The sequence below is a fragment of the Uranotaenia lowii genome, chromosome 2, assembly GCF_029784155.1.
Source record: "Uranotaenia lowii strain MFRU-FL chromosome 2, ASM2978415v1, whole genome shotgun sequence".
NCBI classification, from domain to species: domain Eukaryota; kingdom Metazoa; phylum Arthropoda; class Insecta; order Diptera; family Culicidae; genus Uranotaenia; species Uranotaenia lowii.
In genome coordinates this window covers 400,515,054-400,535,417 of record NC_073692.1, presented here as the reverse complement: position 1 = coordinate 400,535,417, position 20,364 = coordinate 400,515,054, and the positions used below count along the sequence as shown (strand labels likewise).

General features: G+C 42.4%; 1 protein-coding gene across 9 annotated transcripts in view; it reads left to right on the top strand.

The window, feature by feature from the left end:
* LOC129744370 (phosphatidylinositol 4,5-bisphosphate 5-phosphatase A) overlaps window positions 1-20,364 on the top strand; it is a 62,488-nt gene that overhangs the window by 39,072 nt on the left and 3,052 nt on the right. For 7 of the 9 annotated variants that reach the window (XM_055736863.1, XM_055736861.1, XM_055736858.1 and 4 more), the window contains 6 exons: window positions 16-138; window positions 199-600; window positions 7,010-7,240; window positions 7,305-7,458; window positions 14,287-14,394; window positions 14,776-15,099. In XM_055736863.1, the coding sequence (XP_055592838.1) occupies window positions 16-138; window positions 199-600; window positions 7,010-7,240; window positions 7,305-7,458; window positions 14,287-14,394; window positions 14,776-15,099 (1,342 nt within the window). The remainder of the gene's footprint in view (window positions 1-15; window positions 139-198; window positions 601-7,009; window positions 7,241-7,304; window positions 7,459-14,286; window positions 14,395-14,775; window positions 15,100-20,364) is intronic. The other 2 variants (XM_055736864.1, XM_055736865.1) reach the window with 2 other exon arrangements.

Sequence of the window (20,364 nt, the reverse complement as noted above, 5' to 3'; positions counted from 1 at the left end):
CTCGATTGCTTTCAGAATATACATAGTGACATGGAATGTGAGCACAAAATTCCCGGAAAACTTATCCCTCCACAAATTGTTGGGCATCGAGTCATCATCACAGCTGGACTCAGACCTCCCTGATTTCTTCGTCATAGGGTAAGTTGAAAAAAACACAAAACACCCCGTAGACTCATACTCCCATACATCCTCCAATAGCCTGCAGGAGGTCAATGCCCAGCCCCAGAACACCCTCTACAATCTGTTCAAGGATGACCTTTGGACGCAAAAGTTCAAGGAACTGCTCAAGGAGCGGGACTACGTGGTAATCAAAACGGAACAGATGCAGGGTCTGCTGCTTTCCGTCTTTGCCCGGCGGAAACATTTGCTGCATCTACGGCAGGTCGAAACGGAATACACCCGGACCGGGCTGGGTGGCATTTGGGGCAACAAGGGAGCGGTCAGTGTGCGGCTTAACGTTTATGGGTGCACCATATGTTTGGTGAATGCTCACCTGGCGGCACACGATCACATGCTGGAGGAACGGATCAACGACTACGAGAAGATCGTCCAGGAGCACAAGTTCCACGTCAAGGAGAAGGAAACCATCTTCGATCATGAGTAAGTTACAATGTTTTTTTCGGCTAAGACGAGAATTATTTAGAAAATTACAGTCATAGAATGGTTTCATTCCCAATTTCGATAGGTAAAATCTTTATGCCAAAAAAGTACACAAGCGTGCATTAGATGGGTTCTTATTTGTGAACCTTCTTGAAATCTAACTTCTAACCCCCGATTGGTTTACTTTCGAAGAGTGGAGAACGGTCACAAGTCGCTTGACTGCAAGGGAGTAAACAGACGAGGCTTATGCTGGGGATGCGGCACTGGCGACCATGTAACTGGCAACCCTAGGTGCTCTGCCTACCAAAAGTCACTAGCAGCGATACCAAGGGTTTGGAATCAAATCAAATCAACGTCAACTACTGTCACGAAGCACAAAAGCTTGTACGACTCAGGGCGGTGGAAGAGAAGCTAAAAATAGCGGTAGCAGACCGCTATTATAGAGCTCTGAAAGGAAAGGTTCCTATGCAAGAAGTGGTCACATCGAATGAGCAAGACTTCGTGATAGCCAAAGTCAATGGGATCTTCATCTATAGCTGCTACGCTCCGCCGAGGTGAACCTTGGAGAAATTTAGCGTTACGATGGATAAGATAGTCGCGGTGCTCACACGGGGGATTTCAATGCGTGGGCCCAGTAATAGGTAGTTCCCTTACAAACGCCAGAAGACAGATTCTACTCGAAGCACTTGTAAGGCTGAATGCGGGCCTGACGAACGTAGGTAATACTAGGACCTACCATAGAGAGGGACGTGAATCCATTATAGATATCACATTCGTTAGTCCCAGATGAACAAGTTATTGAATGGTGAGTGACGACTACACTCTTAGCGATCCGCTATCGTGTGGGTAAGAGTGTACAGTCAGGCAGAGGAGAGGTAATGGTAGGTGAACGACACTGGAAGACGAAACAATTCGAACGGAACGTCTTTGTCGAGGTGTTGAAGTGGGAGCAAAACCTGCCGAACTTGTCGGCGAGAAACCTGACGAAAGTACTCACACATGCTCGTGGCACAGCAATGACGACAAGAGCTCATTGTGAAACCCACATTCACCGTTGGTGGACCGAGAAAATCGCGAATTTGCGTGCCAGCTGCCTTCGCGCTAAGCGAAACATGTAGAGAGCACGAACTCAAACAGAGAAAGACGATCGCAGGCCGCTTTTCAACACTCTGCAAGGCTATTAAAGCAAGTAAAAAAGGCATGTTTAAGGAAACTTTGTCGTGATGCCTAATGACCGACTGTGGGCTGATGCCTACAGGTTAGTCGTGGCAAAAAACAAAAGCTTCAGCGCACCACCTGAAATGTACCCCAACAAACTGAGGGAAATAACGAGTAAGCTGTTCCCTAAAAACAATGCCAACAGCTGGCCACAAGTCCCGTACGACTGGGGGTCGAATGAGGAGGAGTTAATATCGTTGGAAAAACTGCGCGACATCGCGAAATCCTTTCAGCTGGAAAAGGCTCCGGGTCCAGACGGTATCCCGTGGGCAGCGTTAATACCGCGCCGTGAGCTGGAGTACCGCAAGGGTCGATACTGGGCCTTGTTCAGTGGAATATTACGTATGATGGGGTGCTGACATTGAGCCTGCCAGAGGGAGTAAAGATGATTGGTTTCGCGGACGACGTCGTGCTACTAACGACGGGTTACTCAATAGAAATCGTCCAGGTAAAAACTTCAGAGGTTGTAGAAGCGATGGAGAGCTGACTGCAGTTGGCCCATCACAAAACCGAGATGGCCCTGATATAAAACCAGGATTCACCGTAAACAGGCAGGATTACAGTTGGATCATGAACTATCAAATCGAAGCGCGAGCTTAAATATTCGGGTGTGATGGTTGATGACTGGCTCAACTTTAAAAAGCACGTTGAATATGTGTGCAAGATAACGGCAATAGGAACGGCCGCACTCACGTAGATAATGGCAAATAACTCGGGGATCCGAAGTAGTCAGCAGAAGGTGATTTCGAGTGTGGTTTGATCAATCCTTCGATTTGAGAGGCGGCCTGTTAATCCGACCTTGACATCCGATGTAACCAGCAGAAGCTGAACAGTGTACAGGAGCGAATGAATTTGCGGTCATCAGTGCATATCGCACTGTTCCGTTGGAGGCTGCATGCGTTGTAGCGAGAGTCATGCTCATCTCGGTTTTATTGGTGATGAATCCTATTGCTACGAAAATAGAAGCACGCAAAACGTAAGAACACGAGCCAGGGATATCTCCATAGCCAACTGGCAGCAGCTGTGAGACAGCTCAGAAAGAGGAAGTTGATGGAGAGAAAGAATGTCGAAGTGTATTTATACATTTCGCAATTCTTGACTGGTCATGGATGCTTCATGAAGTATCACCACAGGTTCGGACATGTGGTCTGCCTGACATGCGGTGATGCGGATAAGACACCCGAACACGAGTCATTCTGTTGTCCAAGATTTGAAGAGGGACGTGCCAACATATTCGTCGCCTGCGGATCAGATACGACAGCCGACTGATTGTTTAAGATGAACTTATAATTAAATTACGTAGCAATTCAGTTAGGTGACGTCACGGATTGCACATTTAAACTAAGATTTAGTGACATGATAGTCAAACAAGTGAGAAACAGCATTGAAAACTTCACAACATCGAAAGAGGGGGTGATTCTGTCCGAAGACTGTCCTGCTTCTTGACAGCCAAAACATAGTTTGATTGCGCAGTCAACGTGCTGGAACGTATATTTTCAATTTCCGGAGCAATTGCGGCAGTCAACGGCATTTGTCAAGATATTGTAGACGAAGGTGCGCTGTAGAAAAGTTCTTCTTTGGTTCAAAGACGTCATTGATAGCAAGGCACACCTCTCAGAATAAGGTGGTAACCGTGCGGGATCTTGCCATGGCAATCGTCGCAGTGCGTAGCGGAGGATTTTTTTTTCTGAATCCTTTCGAGTCTTTCGCTGTCTCTGTCCACAGCGGTCCACAGTAGGGTGCCCAGACTGGTACCGCATATTCCAAAACACTGCGTACCAATAAGCAAAGGCTTTGGCTGCTGTGGTCGCGGTGTGTTGAACAAATGAGAGCTCAAAATTTATTCCGAGGTCTTTAATAAAGGTTACTCTTTCGAGAGAGGTGTCACTCAAACCGTAGTCGTAGACAACAGAGCTTCTGGTTCTGAAAAAGCTTATACACTTACATTTTTCGGCGTTAACTTCCATACCATGCAATCCGCACCATACTAATAATCGATCGACGTCCTTCTGAAGCGCAACACAATCCAATATCGAATCAATGGTCCGGTAGATTTTAATCATCTGCGAACAGCAGTTTCGGCGATTGAAGGAAAGTTGCCAGTTCGTTAATAAAAATCACGAAGATGAGCGGTGCAAGATGACTACCCTGCGGAACATCAGACGGCATGTCGAACATGGAGGAGTGAGTCCCACGAATGTTTGTAAAACCTGGCTGGAAGATTAAGCAGATACGAATACAGCCATTTAGTTGCCCACTCGGGAAATCCATATCGATTCAAGTTTCGATCAAGGTACTTTGTAGACAGCCTTGTCGAAACCTACGTATATCGAATCCACTTGCAGTTTTTTACCTGTTGCAGAATGCAAATAGCTGGCATATGTCATTAGGTTTGTCAAGGTTGATCGTTTCTTGATGAACCCGTGCTGGACATCGGCGAGTATTGGAGTAGCTGCTGAATAGATTCTCTCGTATATCAGGACTTCTAGCACTTTGAAAAAGCAGCAAAGAATCGATATCGGTGAGATTGATGCGATTTTCCACGGAGTAGGAAATGTACCTTCCGAGATCGATCGATTGAAAATCATGCACAGCGGTGTGACAAGCGAAGCAGCTATTTTTACAACAAGTGATGTTGAATCCCATCAGGCCCAGATCCTTTCGAGGGATCAAGAAAATTTAGCACTTTTAGAACTTCGTGTTCACTGAAAACGGGTTGCGGTAGACTGATGTCATAGCTAGGAAGTGCATCAAAGTACAGATTGTTACAATCAGGAGTGACTGAGCTATACACGCTGCTAAAAAATCAGCAAACAAGTCAGCTGACTCTTTGATGCTTTCCGATGTGCGTGCTTGATGATGGAATACAGTCACAGTCACAGCGTCACAGATGATGGTATACAGTTAGTAAGGCGGTGGCTATTGATGTATTTCCATAACGTCGAAGGGTCTTGTTTCACGTAGCGCTCGATGTTAGAATTATATTAGCGTTGCGAAGAGTCGAATATTCAATCTCTAGCCTTGAGAGCATTGACTTGTTTTGGTCCGTTCAGACTCGAAGGTAGCGTTTACGGGCTTTGCGAACTAAGTTGCGGCTCCTCCGTAACTCAGAATTCCACTTAGGGAGCCTGTAAGCCTGGTGTCGGTGTAGTCGTTAGTCGGCGTGTGAATACGGATGAGTATATACGAGTCGAACACCAAGTCTATTCATTGACTTTAAAACCGCCTACGACACGATCGACTGTGACGAGCTATGGAAAATCATGGACGAGAACGGCTTTTCCTGTAAGCTGATCAGACTGATCCAGACGACGCGTCCACCGTCGCGACGGTGGATGGAACACAGTGCTGTGTGCGGATTTCGGATGAATTGTCGAGCTCATTTGAATCGTGCATGGGCTTCGACTGAACGACCTTGACCTGGCAGACTATTTTGTTTTGCTCGCCCAAACACAACAAGACATGCAGAGCAAACTCGACGACCTCACCGAAAGCTCCAAGGCAGCAGGTCTCAAAATCAATGTCGGAAAGACCAAGTCGATGGAAATCAACACAGAAAATCGTTCCAATTTCGTGGTAACTGGACAACAGGTTGAGACAGTGGAGTGCTTTCAGTATCTTGGTAGCCAGATTACGCCTGATGGTGGTACCAAGAAGGACATCGAAACCCGCATCAGAAAAGCCCAATTTGCGTTTGCGAGTTTTTGTGAATCGCTGCCTGCGGAACATCATCCGCGCTTGGTGGCCTGGCAACTGGATCTCAAACGTTGAACTTCATCGCCGGTGTCACCAAAAGGCGCTAGAAATCAAGATTCGGGAACGTAAGTGGAGATGGATTGGGCACACGCTGCGAAGAGATGAAAACGAGATTTGCAGAGAGGCGCTTGACTGGAATCCAGAAGGGCATCGAAGAAGAGGCAGGCCCAAAAGCTCGTGGCGGCGAAGTCTAGCCGCTGAAATCCGCACAGTTGACGAGAACCTTGGCTGGCAGCAAGTGAAGACGCTGGCTCCGTATCGCCAGCAGTGGAGATCTTTTATCTCAGCCCTATGCGTCGGTCAATCGGCGCCGGACCCTTAGGTTAGGTAGGTAGGTAGGTAGGGGGCTTCGACAAGGTGATGGTCCACCCTGCATGAAGTTCAACGTGGCGCTAGAAAGTGTTATTCGACGAGCTGTTAGCGAAATGCGGGGCACGATTTTCAACAGATCCAGTCAACAGATCTGCATTACCGACGACATTGATAAAGTAGGCAGATCATCTGCGGTGGTGGAGGTGCCGTAAACTTAAACGCGAAGCAGGAAGGATAAGGTTGATGATTAATACGTCCAAGACGAAGTAAATGATAGCCGGCGATTCCGAGACCGACCGAGCCAGTTTGTCCAGTAATAACAAGATCACGATCGACGGCGACGAGCAGGGTATAGTCGAAGACTTTGTCTATCTCAGCTCACTGGTTACCGCGGACAGTGACACCAGCCGTGAGATCCGGCAGCGAATTATCAGCGGAAGTCGTGCCTACTAAAACTCGACAAGCAATTGCAGTCGAGAAGATTTAACCCTCGCACGAAGTATAATCTGTACATGAAGCTCTTCAGACCGGTTGTTCTCTAAGGGCACAGGACATGGATATTGTTCGTGGAGGACCAGCAAACACTCGAAGTATTCGAGAGACAAATTTTAAGAACCATTTTTGGCGGCATGCAGGAGAACGGAGTGTGGAGGCGAAGGATGAACCACGAGCTCGCGCGACTCTACGGCGAACCCAGTATCCAGAAGGTGGTGAAGGCTGGACGAATACGCTGGGCAGAACATGTTGTGGGAATACCGAACGACTGTCCTGTAAAACAGCTTCGCTATGTTAGCTGTGAATTCGTTAGTAACAAGACGAGCAGGAGCGCAACGGGCGAGGTGGTTGGACCACGTGGAACGTGATCTGGCGTATGTAGGATGCCCGAGAAGTTTGAGAACGGTTGCCGGAGACTGAGTGAGTTGAAGGAATATTGTTCATGAGGTTTTGTCGTGAGATCGAAAACCATTAAAAAAAAAATTAAAATATCCCCTATAATCCTAAATGGTTTCATATCAGAAAGCAATTTTTGAGGTGTTCTCTAAAGAAAATTTTGGCAATTTTTAACGAGCTTTATTTGACTCAATATAGAATATTTCTAAATCAAAACCATTCTTTTTCCCAGCTACGTATTCTGGTTCGGAGATCTCAACTTCCGGTTGACGGGCGAGGCGACGACGTCGGCCGAAGAAATCCGGGCCATGGTGAACCGAGACGAACTGAAGAAGCTCATTGAGCGGGACCAACTGTTGCTGGTACGACGGGAGGGCCGAGCTTTCCAGAAACTCAACGAGCGGCTACCCCAATTCCCGCCGACGTTCAAATTCGAGCCCGGCACCAATGAATACGATATGAAGTATGTGGTGTTATTTTATTGAAATGAATGTTAAGATATAATTTCTAAATTGTAATTTTTTTAGACGCCGACCGGCGTGGACGGATCGAATATTGTACGCCGTCAAGGAGAATCCCTACCGGAACGTTAAGCTGACTGTTGAACAGACATCCTACAAAAGCCATCCAACTTACAGTATAAGCGACCACAAGCCGGTCTCGAGCGAGTTCACTATTAAGGTATGGCTGCTTTCTCTATTGATCATATCGAAATCATCAAATGTGTCTCATAAGAATTCCAACAGAAAATATTATCCCATGATGTCACATGCAATCAGGAATCCACATACATTATGACTTTCGAATTGGTTTCCAATCTCATATTTTATAGGGAACGGGGCCTAACAAGCGGTTTCTACGACACTGAATTTAAATCATTGAAAACTTTCGCTAAATAATAACACTTATGTCAAATGTGTGATGAGTTTTGAATATTTTCGTGCTGCTTGTTTCGCCCCCATCTACCCAATCACGAGTCTCAACCTTTTCCCACATATATGTACCCAGTTACATTCTTTTTCGATTGGCGGAAGCGGAAATGGTTCACCACTGTACTGCATCATCGTAAAAGCTCTGCTCCCTTCCGTATTCGCCTCTTCCTCGCTCATCGATCGTGTCCCAATAATAATGCAAATGGAATCCCCTCATCCCCAGTCGTGAGGGGAGCAGAGCAGGAGACCTTGATTGAAATCGTACGATTGATAAGGACAAAATTTGTGCTATCACACTGTTTTCGAAAAGAGGAAATGACATTTTCCTTTTTTGCTGCACTGCGGGTGGTGGTTTTTGTTGAGTGACTCCGAAATGGATGGTCAGTACGCCGATTTAGGCTTTATTGGCTTCTTGAATGGTGTTTTCGTAGCTCTCATACAAACAAAAAACGAACATCTGCTTCCGGTTGGGTTGTGGTTTTTATGTTGCGTAACGTAGTATGTTTGTAGTAATTTTAGAAACTTTTTTCAAGAACGAAGCTTATATGTGTTTTATACAAAATATATGTAGCTTTTATAACCATTAATAACGCGTGACTAGTAGTCTTAAATTAAATTAACTCAGAGTCGAATTTAACACTAGGGCATAGGTCGGAAATCGGCCCTTTGGATGTAAATCTGTGGCTCTTAAGTTCACTGTGCAAATAATAAACATTTTTTTTTAAATATTATAAAATCGTGCTATAGAGGAGTTAAGGACATAACGAGCATCCGAGGCAAAATGAACTTTCCTCTTTTTTACGAAAGTACGCATTTCCAAAAATAATTTGAAGGGCTTGGGATCAAAGGGGTGCAAGTGCCTAAATGATAGTTTCGAGAAAACGCGCTTCAAAGTTGTGAAGAGGCTCGATTTTTCAAATCCGAACAATGTTTAAAAATATTATAAAAAATCTCCGTTTTTCACCAGATGTACATTGAAACATGAAGAATTGTTAGATATATTTAACTCAAAGTTGATGATTTTGGCACTTGCACCCCTCTGATCCTGAGGGCCTCATTTATAATGCAAAACACTTCTCTAGGTCATAGAGATTCATCTCCAGACGAAAAAGTTATCTCCTCTTCAAGTACACCGACATATACTTGAGCTTGAGCTTGAGCTTAGATAAACCGTACATTTCAGTAGTTGCTACTCCGTGATTGACAAGAACCATCAAAATTGTACATAGATCCAAATAAATGGGGCTTGGGATTAGCTTACCATTTTCTGTGTACACGTTTCGAAGGTTCTTTATCTTATATGGTCAATAACGGCGCCGGCCACGTCCTTACGGTTCATCGGGGAAAGGGAAGGATTATTAGTTCGACTTCCGTTGCTACTAGAGACCGAATACACCTCTAAATCTCCACGGTCGTCACAGGAAGGGTGGTTTGTTAGTGGGGAGGGTAAATAGGATCTGGATTCCCTTTGGGAAGGGATGTGATCAAAGCAAAGTTAAATATTTAATGATCGTCGCGTCGCACACTATCGAGTACATCGCGTTTTTATTTAGAACAAATACGTCCTAATGTGGCATTGTCATACACATAGAATGCATTAAGCACCAGTGCAACTTTGAAGATTATCGCGCGTTTAAAACGAGAAAAGCAAGAATATCCTAATGAGAAAAAACGTAACGCATTATGCAAACGGGGAGAGAAAGAGAAAAAAATAAAGCTCGGGATGAATAAGCCTCCGAAGCTTAAAATTCTTAGAGAAAAAAAAGAAAGAAAAAAAACGCCTCCGATCGCGCCTCGCTTATCTGATGTACCTACTCTTTTCCCAAGCAACCGAACGGAGGAGAAAATCTCCATTGTTGCTCTCTTGCAGCATTAAGACACTTTATTTATAAACACCGACAACCGAATTAACCGATCATCGACGCTAAAACACACACAACGAACCGACCCGACTGACGGAAAAGTTATCCATTACCGGAAGAGAAAAAAAAATAACCGCATTTGAAATAATTAATATTGATATCATCATACACGTACAAAACACTTTTATCGCGCGCTTAAAACCAAAAGAAAACACGTCCAAAAAAGTTTCTTTTGAAAACAGAGAAACATGCCAAAAAAGTGTTGTTTAGACTAGAAATTAAAAGCAACATATACTTATCTTGTTCTGATGTTGTACATTAAATATTTACAGCGGTCACAATATACAAACACGAAGCTTTTTCTGAAAAAGCAAACACTGCGCCATCTATCTTTTAAAACCAATCTTAACACGATTACAGCGCTATCTCCTTCCGAAAAATGACATCGCACTTTCGTTAAAGCTCTTCAACAGCCATGTTGGCGTCATCACACCACCAAAAATAAAACGAAGCAATCAGTGCACTTGAATTAAAAATTGAAAATTCGATTGATCCATCGCGCTATTCATTATACCACCTTGATTAACATTGGTCCAAACACTAAACATATCGACTTAACAAATGAAACAGAATAAAAATTAACTCTATCACTATAAAATCAACTACTTCTTCCACTCATGGAAAATCACACCCTATACTAGGCAGTGCTTCCAGATCTCCCCCCCCCCCCCCTCTTCAAGTACACCGACATATATTTGAAAAACTTTGTATTTTCAAAGTGATGAAAATATTATAATTTTCGAGCATAAGGAAATAAACTTTTAAGATAGATGTATCATCAGGTGTAACCCTGCAACATGATGTACAAATCCTCAAGTTTCGCCTTCATTCAAGTTTCGGTTTTCTCATTTGTTAATGTCAAAACACGTTTTTACTTGAACTTGCAGACTAGGGGCAAAAAGAGCATGATTAGTTTTTGTACATTAAGCCGCTTCTGACGCCGAATCCGATACAGGTAGCCACTCATTCGGGAAATGAGGGAAAAAGTTAAAATTACTTCAGTGCCTCTAATGATCGAGGATAAATGAACAATTGAAGTCCTCAGGATCAGAGGGGTGCAAGTGCCAAAATCATCAATTTTTGAGCTAAGTATACTTAACGATTTTTCATGTTTCAATTTACATCTGGTGAAAAACTCAGATTTTTTATAATATTTTTAAACAATTTTTTGGTTGAAATAAAACTGCTCGAATTAGAAAAAATATATGAAAAATCAAGCACCTTCACAATTTTGAAGCGCGTTTTCTCGAAACTATCATTTAGGCACTTGCACCTTTCTGATCCCAAGCGCCTAAATTGTGAAATTAACATTAACATTAACTATGTTCAGAAAAAATTAACTCGAAACTTCGAGCAACTCAAAAGTTGTAACCGAGAAATAGTTTGTAGAAACATGAGATTTTTCCGTTGAATAGCTTTACTGCTATAGTTTACTTTAAAGGAAATTCTTGAATCGCTGAACCATCAAAAATAATGAAACGGTTCCGAGAAAAAAGAAGTACCTTTAATAAATGACCTTTCAATAAATGCATAACGTAGCATGAGTTTTTGGGCTTGTCTTCTGATTTATGTAAGAATTTAATACACCTTTAGTTAACTTTTTAACGAAAATTCGGGCGGGTTTGATTAGACTGACTGAGCCTCATCGTCATGAGAATTTTTCAAACAACAGAATCTCATTTACAAGACCCAAAAGCGAACATGATTGACGGAAAATTGTTTTTTATTTAAAACTATTTATTCCGGTCCCTTTCATAGAGTATAGGAATGAATTGTACATTTAACTGAAATTTCTTGAAAAATTACATTCAAACGAGGTTTAAAAAGTAAATAAAACACATGATTGAACATACACAGCAAAATTTTTCTTGCAGGAAACCAACCAAATTTTGCAGGTTTTTGTCCCGCAGACTTCCAACAAAAAGAAACAGCAAACATTAATGCTGGTTTCCAGCGATCCAGATTGCTGGAAACCTGCTATTTGTTTCAAAACAACCGACTGTATTTGGTTTAAAATTCATATTTCAATTCAAAATCAAATATTGAATACTGGCTGTGCTGTGCATATAACAAGAAATGAAAAAGAATTATTCTTTCCCATTTTTCACTAAAGGAATGTATTTATTTTCAGATATTTTTCTTTCTACATTCCAACACCGGTTTTGGGATGGCAGCTTTGTGCCAAAATGTTCATCATCCGCCACCTTAAAAAAGAGTTTTGATTAGTATCTTTCATGGAATACCTGTCAAATAAAAACTTAACTTACTTGATGTCTGGTTGCTAAAATATAGAGGAAAATAAAAATAGTTGGACAAATCTTACAAAAATGCGTGAAAAAGAGTCTCACCTTGCTTCAGCATGCGAAATCTTACAGACTTCATATTGACAGCTCGATTGCGGATTTTCCAGCAAACTAAACCAATTGCTGGAAAGTCCAGCAATTTGAAAACCATTTTGCTGATTTTAAGCAAAAATGACAAGAACGAGACCGAATGCTGAAAAAATCAGCAATTACAAAACCGATTGCTGGTTTTCAGCAAAATTTTGTATTGCTGAACGTATCCAGCAACTTTTTTTTGCTGGAAATCGAAGCAAAAATTTACTTTTGAGAATCTTTAATTACCTCCTTTGTGACTTAAATTTGCTTATTTGCGGCTGTTTTCAATCATTTATACGAAATTTGTCATTAAAAAGAAAAAGGTTTTAGATATTTGAAAACTTTAACATCATATTCAGTCTTTAAGTGCCTACAGAAGTCTGATAAAACACGGATTTTCATAGATCCAGCAGAAAAACTACCAAGATTGCATCCGATGTAGGAACAAGCAAGAAGGACCTTATTTTATTTTTTTCTCTGTTATAAAGCATCAGCATAGAGATAAAGATTTAATTTATCGCTGACCGTTAATGCAAAGAATAACATTTCTTAAAACATATATATTTTATTTTATATTTTGAGCACTTTCAATCAATTTTTTCCCTCTTTGAAAAATGATCAGTTCAAATGTCCAAGATCGTATTTGAATTAATCTACCATTTAGAAAAATATTTTACAACTTTTACGCGTAACAACTTAAACATATTGGAAAAGCCACCTCAATTCTACTCTATTCATTTGATTTTAAAACGATACATAAACTGAAAATATACCTTATAAGCATTCTAGTTTGCCCGGTTTTAACCGGACTTGCCCAAATGTTCAAAGAAAAATTGGGAAATTCCTGGTCCGGCCCGTTTGCCTGGATATTGAGGAAAAAAAGCCTAGTTTCCTCTCGGATCATTAATAATTTTTACGAAATATCAAATTCTCAACTTTTTGAGATAAATGAATTTGAAAACATGTTTTTGGAATTTTGAAAAAAGATTTGAACGCCGCTAATGTGGCTTGGTTAAAAATTATTTTTCAAGGGTTTATTGTTCAACTTTTCTCTTCCTTTTTTTATGGCAAATACCTAGTTTTTGGGTGGATTTGCCCGGTTATAAGTTTAAAATTTAGAAACCCAATGTCCGCATTTACCTGGATTCCGGAAGCTTACTCATGGCATAAAGAATAAAACAGTGAATAGGTACTTAAAATTCAAATTAAAAATTCAAAAAATTAAAAATGGAGAATTACCAATAAAATTTTGACAGCTATTCAAACTTGAATCAGCAATAAGAATGTATAATTTCAATTCTTAAAGTCTATTTGAAGACTTCATCACGGGTTAACTGTTTGTAATCAATAGCTAAACTGTCCTTTACCCCCGATGCACTTTTTATAGTTAAATTGTTTGTTGAAAAAAAAAATTAAACCCTTTAATCTTAGAAAACATTTCAAATTTCGAGTGTGATGCCTGCTGCCAAGATTTGCCAGAAGCACACAAATTTCATTCTTTATTCAATAGAACAAACAATTATGAAGAATCACAGGTGACATAATATGTGATTTTTGAATTTTCCAAATGCAGATAATTCTGAACACACGTTCGCTTGACGTCGCGAATTTTGAAAGTTCTAGATTTTAAATCACATAAGTATATTGTTAGAATTTTTTTTTTTGAAGATTCAAAATTTCGGCGTTACAGTTGAATTTAGCCTCATACGTGTGGATTTTTGAAAGGATTGGCTAAAACTGGGGGAAATGTCATAAAAAAGCTTTAGAAAATTTATTTCCCTTTACTATGTTATTTTAAAAGCTTTGTGGGCGAAGAAATTATAAATATTCTGCCAATGTTAATATGTTTATTATTGATGTTAGAATCAGGACACTGAATCCTTTTCATTTAGGTTTAAAATGGATTTTGAATTTTCTTGACCCAATATTTGCCAACGCATTATAATTGATATTACATCGAACGATGTTGGAAGAGTATGCTGTCCAGAAGTGAATCCATGTACTTAGTGGTAGCCAACTTTATTCACTTAATTCACTGTTTGTAGTTATTGTTTGGATTTGGCCACATTTCCACCTTCCTCTAAATCTGAGCCTGAGTTAACTTTATCTGGGTTATTCATCAATAAACATAATATCTATTAATAGGTTTCAATCTGTAAGAAATACTCAAACGTTCTGTAATCGGGTTAATACATAATTTATTGCTTCGGCTTCTGCTACTGATAACTGATAATACACCTGGTTTCAATTATTATTATCGTTTCCTTCCACGGTTAGTGTCGTTTTGGGGCAAATACTGATTTCTATCGCACCTACGCGATTAAAAACCGAACCAAAAAACGTACATCGTTGCCGAAAACATCTCCTAGGGACATAAGGGGGCGTGTGAGTTTTTTCTTCTAGCTTAACTTCATTTCCGTTTGTTGCTTAGTTTTTCTCCTCGAATCGTGTTGGGTCTTTGGTTCATTTTAAAATTTATCATTAGTTCTAACTTTTTCATTTGTAATATATTTTCATTTCCTACCCTTTAGTTGTAGTGTTCTAGAATATATGTAGTTTTAAATTTCCTTTTTTATGTTTAATTTAAAAATTTATATGTGCATAATACTAACCTTCCGGTGCGTGGCCAACGAATGTATGCACTCACCAAACGCACCACGTAACAATTTTGGGGTAAATTGCATCCACGCACTAAACCTCCAACCCAACACACAACACTCTTCTGAATTCTGACGATGGGATGATGGGATGATGGGATGACACCAGGTGATCCGCAAGCCCCAGTACAGTGGTGAACGGTTCCGCACCAATCACTACGAACGGTTCAACAGCTACCGGCTGGCGATTGCCAACGGTACGGAACTGGCCCAAAAATTGACCCCGTTCGATGATCTCGTTACCGATTTTTGCGATGGCGATGGTGGCGGCGTTACTTCGGGTGGCGACACACAGGTATACGAGGACACAACCGAGCGGACGATCGTGTTCAAGCCGATCGAGCTGTGGCTGGTCGGAGAGCCGAACACCATCCAGTACACCATACCGGCCGGCTTCGAGGAGGGACCCGCCGACTGGATCGGGATCTATCGGGTAAGTTGAATAAAGGTTTTTGTGGTGGTCACTAGGGCAAAACTTATAAACTTAATGATTTTATCCACGCATTTCAAGCTATGACGATAAGGTTACCAGATTTTTTTCCGGCAAAATCCGGCAATTTAATACAAAAGCCTGGCAAAATCCGGCTATTTGATTTCAAAATTGTCGACAAAAAATCCGGGAAAAATCCGGGCAAATTTTGTCAAAATGTAAAAAATACTTATCAAAATTAAGAAAAAAAAATTGTTTTTCATGGATACTCTTCGACAGAATTTTAATCGTATTTAATTTACATAGGACACCTGCCTTGGTAAAAGACCTCTACTGTCCCTGTCAAGATTCTCGTCGACAGTTCGGATTTCTACGGCTAGGCTTCGCCGCCACGAGTTTCTGGGTCTGCCTCTCTCGATGTCCTTCTGGATACCATTCAAGCGCCTCTCTGCAAATCTCGTTCTCATCTCTTCGCAACGTGTGCCCAATCCATCTCCACTTACGTTCCCGAATCACGATTTCTTGCGCCCTTTGATGACACCGGCGATGTAGTTCCTCGTTTGAGATCTAGTTGCCAGGCCACCAAGGGCGGATGACACTCCGCAGGCAGCCATGCACAAATACAGGGTCCGGCAATTGAACTGCTACATTACTTCAACAGTAATTGTTTCGTTTCACACGAAACAGTATTGAACGACCCCTCGTCGCTTTGTTTACATTAAGTCTTAGCTATCATTGGATGTAAGTGTTACTTTTGTAATCAGGTGTTATCCGGAAAAATGGATCTCGAACAGAAACGTAGCGTTGTCCTAGTTGGCAAACGGCAGAAGGACATACATAGTTCGTGAGATGTCCGATATAAGTGTGTGCAGAAGTTTTGTATACCGTACATTTAAAAGATACCTGGAGACCGGAAGTGCCAAAAAACGGTATGATGAGGGACGCCGACCTACTGTGGTGACACCTGCCATGGCGAAGATCGTCAAGAAGCGCCTTAAGAGAAATCCTCGTCGTAGTGCCAATAAAATGGCAGAGGATCTCAACATATCTGATCGAAGTCTCCCTCGGATCCTGAAAGATAAACTTCAGACCAAGCCCTACAAGATCCAAAAGGTTCAAGACCTTACGGTGAAGCAGCAACAAGAACGGGTAAAAAGAACGAAGGCGCTGCTAAAGAGGGCCGCGGAAGGAAGGTTGAAGAATATCGTGTTTACCGACGAGAAATTCTTCATCGTTTGGTTGCCAGACAAATCACGAAGCCGTGACGACTTGCTGACGGCCACCCGGCAACAGAAACCAGCATCGGTGATGGTTTGGGCCGGAATAACCCGTGATTGCCGGACTCTGCTGGTTTTAGTCCCTGAAGGAGTAAAGATCAACCAAAATACACATCGGGAACTAGTTCCACTGAATGTCGTCGAACCGTGGGCACGTCGATATTTTGGCTCCAGGGATTGGATTTTCCAACAAGACTCGGCGCCGGCTCACAAAGCGAAGAAAACCCAACTATGGATTGCGCAACGTTTTCCAGGGTTCATTTCGAGCTCCTGGTGGCCGGCGAGTTCGCCAGACCTGAACCATATGTTGGAGGCCGAAGTCTGCTCTAAGAAACATGAAGGTGTGCAGGTCCTGAAGCGACACCTCGTGTGGCAGCCTGGGATAAAATACCACAAGAACACCTGCGGGCCTCATACGATGCTTTCCTGGATCGTCTGCGGCGAGTGGTTAACCTCAAGGGCGAACAAGTCGAACTTTACCAGTGAATTTTGAAAAAGTAATCTGTTTTCAAGAGAAATTGAATGAATTTGAAATACAAAGTTGTTGTTTTGATCAATTCATATGTTTATTAAAATGAAGCACATCAATTGCCTGGCCCTGTACTTGCAGTTTTCGCCTCGTCACCGCATATGTAAACCAAGTTTTACACCCGTTCGACAACACCGATTTGACATTTGAGTTGAAGATTCGGATTTTCATTCGTAGAGAGATCTGGCGTGACCGCAAGATGTTCCGGAGACTCCCAACGGGACAGGTTCCGATGTATTTGTTGTTACCACCATCGGGCGTTATCTGGATATCAAGATACTTTCTCAACTTCTTTCCCAGCTACCACGAAATATGAAGGATTTACTGTGTTGATTTCCATCGACTTGGTCTTCCGACATTGATTTTCAGACCTGCTGCCTTGGAGCTTTCGGTAAGGTAGTTGAGTTTGCTCTGCATGTCTTTTTGTCTTTGAACGAGCAAAACAGTATCGTCTGTCAGGTCAAAGTCGTTAAGCTGCTCCATAGTCAAACGATTCCACGGCAATCCTCGGTTCGATCTACAGTCAATCGATCCAGTCAAAATCTCATCCATTCCGATGAGAAAAATCAGGGGTGATAAAATACATCCTTGTCTAAGAGCAGCCTAGTTGTTTTCATGGTTCAATCGGACGAATGCTATTTTGAAATCAACGAACACCAGCAGGGGCGAGTCTTGGAATTTGTTGATTTGTTCCAGTATTATTCGTAGCGTTGTGATTCGGTCCAGATTCCAGACATGATCGTCCGGATCTGAGTCAAGCTTGTTGCCGTCGGAGGGTAGCGTTATTTTTTTCTGAAGTCTTTGACTATTGTCCTACAGACTGATTGCTTAAGATTAGCTTATAATTAAATTACATAGCAATTAAGTTAGGTGACGTCACGGATTGAACATTTAAACTTAGATTTAGTAACATGATAGTCAAACAAGTGAGAAACAGCATTGAAAACTTCACAACATCGAAAGAAGGGGTGATTCTGTCCGAACACTGTCCTGCTTCTTGGCAGCCAAAACACGGTTTGATTACGCAGTCAGCGTGCTGGAACGTATATGTTCAATCTCTGGAGCAATTGCGGGCAGTCAACGGCATCAGTGAAGATATAGTAGACAAAGGTGCGCTGTAGAAAAGTTCTTCTTTAGCTCAAAGACGCTATTGATAGCAAGGCACACCTTTCAGAATAGGGTGGTAACCGTACGGGATCTTGAATCCTTTCGAGCCTTTCGCTGTGGAAAGAGTGGTAGGGTGCCCAGACTGGTACCGCGTATTCCAGAACACTGCGAACCAATAAGCAGAAAACTGTTTTCAGAGCATACGGGTCCTCAAGTGTATTCCTCCTGAGTGTATTCCGCCGCAGGAAGCCGAGCAAAGCGAAGGCTTTGGCTGCAATGGTCGCGGTGTGTTGAACAAATGAGAGCTTTTGGTCAAACGTTATTCCGAGGTCTTTAATAAAGGTTACTTTTTCAGGAGAGATGGCACTCAAACCGTAGTCGTAAACAACAGAGGCTCTGGTCCTAAAAAAGCTTATGCACTTACATTTTTTGGCGTTAATTTCCATATCGTGTAATCCGCACCATACTAATAATCGATCGTCGTCCTCGCGGTCCAAGATGACTACCCTGCGGAACATCAGACGGCATGTCGAACAATGAGGAGTGAGTCCCACGAATTTTTATATAGCCTTGACGGTTCAGCAGATACGAGTACAGCCATTAGTTGCCCACTCGGGAAATCCATATCGATCAAGTTTTTCTCTTACGATTCTGTGAGGTACTTTGTCGAAGGCCTTGGCAAAATGTACGTAAATTGAGTCCACTTGCAGTTTTTTACCTGTTGCAGAATGCAAATCGCTGGCATTGATCATAAGGTTTGTCAAGGTTGATCGTTTCTTGATAAACCCGTGCTGGACATCGGTGAGTATTGGAGTGGCTGCTGAATAGATTCTCTCGTATATGAGGACTTCTAGCAGCAAAGAATCGATATTGGCCTTGGATTCTCCACACGATGAGGATTTCCTGATTTATGGATCGGTGAGATTGATCCGATTTTCCAAGGAGTAGGAAAAGTACCTTCCGAGATCGATCGATTGAAAATCCTGTTCAGGATCCTTTTGCAGAGTACTTCGAGGGTTGTACAGATCTACGTTATGTCTCGCCAGTTACCGCACTCTGTCATGCCTCCTTTCTTCGGGACCTTTACGAGGATACCCTGCATCCGGTCGGCCGGGAATGTAAGATGTCAACGAAAAGACGGTGCAATATTGGTGCTGACAGGGCAGGCTTGCAGCATTTCAGCAGGGATGCAATCGATCCCAGGTGCTTTGTTGGATTTCATGTTTTTGATTGCTGCTTTTATTTCAGCCAGCGAGAGTGCTTCAGAGTTGACGCCATTTATGCGACTTACTGTTGGCCCTTCGAGCTGCGAGTTATGTTGGCCATCGCTATTCGTGACTCGGAAGAGTTGTTCGAATTGCTCAGTTCATCTTTTGAGCTGATCTTTTCGATCGGTCAATAACATGACCTGCTCGGTCTTTTAGCGTCATTCTAGCATTAGTCCTAACACTAAGGTGGCGAGAAATGTCATAAAGTTATCGGATATCTCCATTGGCGGCGGCTCTTTCTCCCTCTTCGGCTAGGGAATTTGTCCAGGCTCTTTTTCTCGTCTACAAGCTCGTTTAACTGCCTTTTTCAGCTCCGCATATCGTAAGCGGGCGGCTGCTTTGGCTGACCCGGTACATGCCTGCTCAATTCCGACTTTCGCCTTTCTCCGATCATCGACCATCCTCCAAGTTTCATCCGACATCCATTCACTTCTTCTTCCACAAACTTTACCGAGAATACCATGGCTCGTCCTGATAAAGGCATTCTTGATTCCACATTACTGATCTTCGACTGTTCCGTTTGTCGGCAATTCCGAGGCTCGGGATTCAAGCTTTTCAACGTATGCCCTTTTCACTTCTAGATTCTCCAACTGGCGGACGTCGTATCGAAACCCGACTTTCTCCTCGCGCCGTTGGACACGCACAACTCTTAGTCGTATCTCGCCAAGGACGAGATGATGATCAGATGGAATATCTATGCTTCGTTTGTTGCGGACATCAAGAAGGCTCCTTCTCCAGTTTCGGCTAATGCAGATGTGGTCAATTTGATTTTCTGTTCGGTCATCTCGGGATACACAAGCGACCTTATGTTGTTGTTGCCACAAAATTCTACCAACAGCTCTCCGTTTTCGCTCATCTGTCCTAGGCCATGCCGCCTCATGATGCGCTCAAGGTCATGATTATCGGAGCCAATTTTTGCGTTGTAGTCACCTTAGTGGATTTGAGAGTCACCTTTTGGAATTTTCTCAACCACGCTGTTCAGTTGACTGTAAAACTATTCTTTCTCCTGCCAATCGGCAACATCAGTTTTTATATAACACTGGAAAATTGTAAGGTTTCTAGTCCGTGTTCTAAATCTGGCTACGAT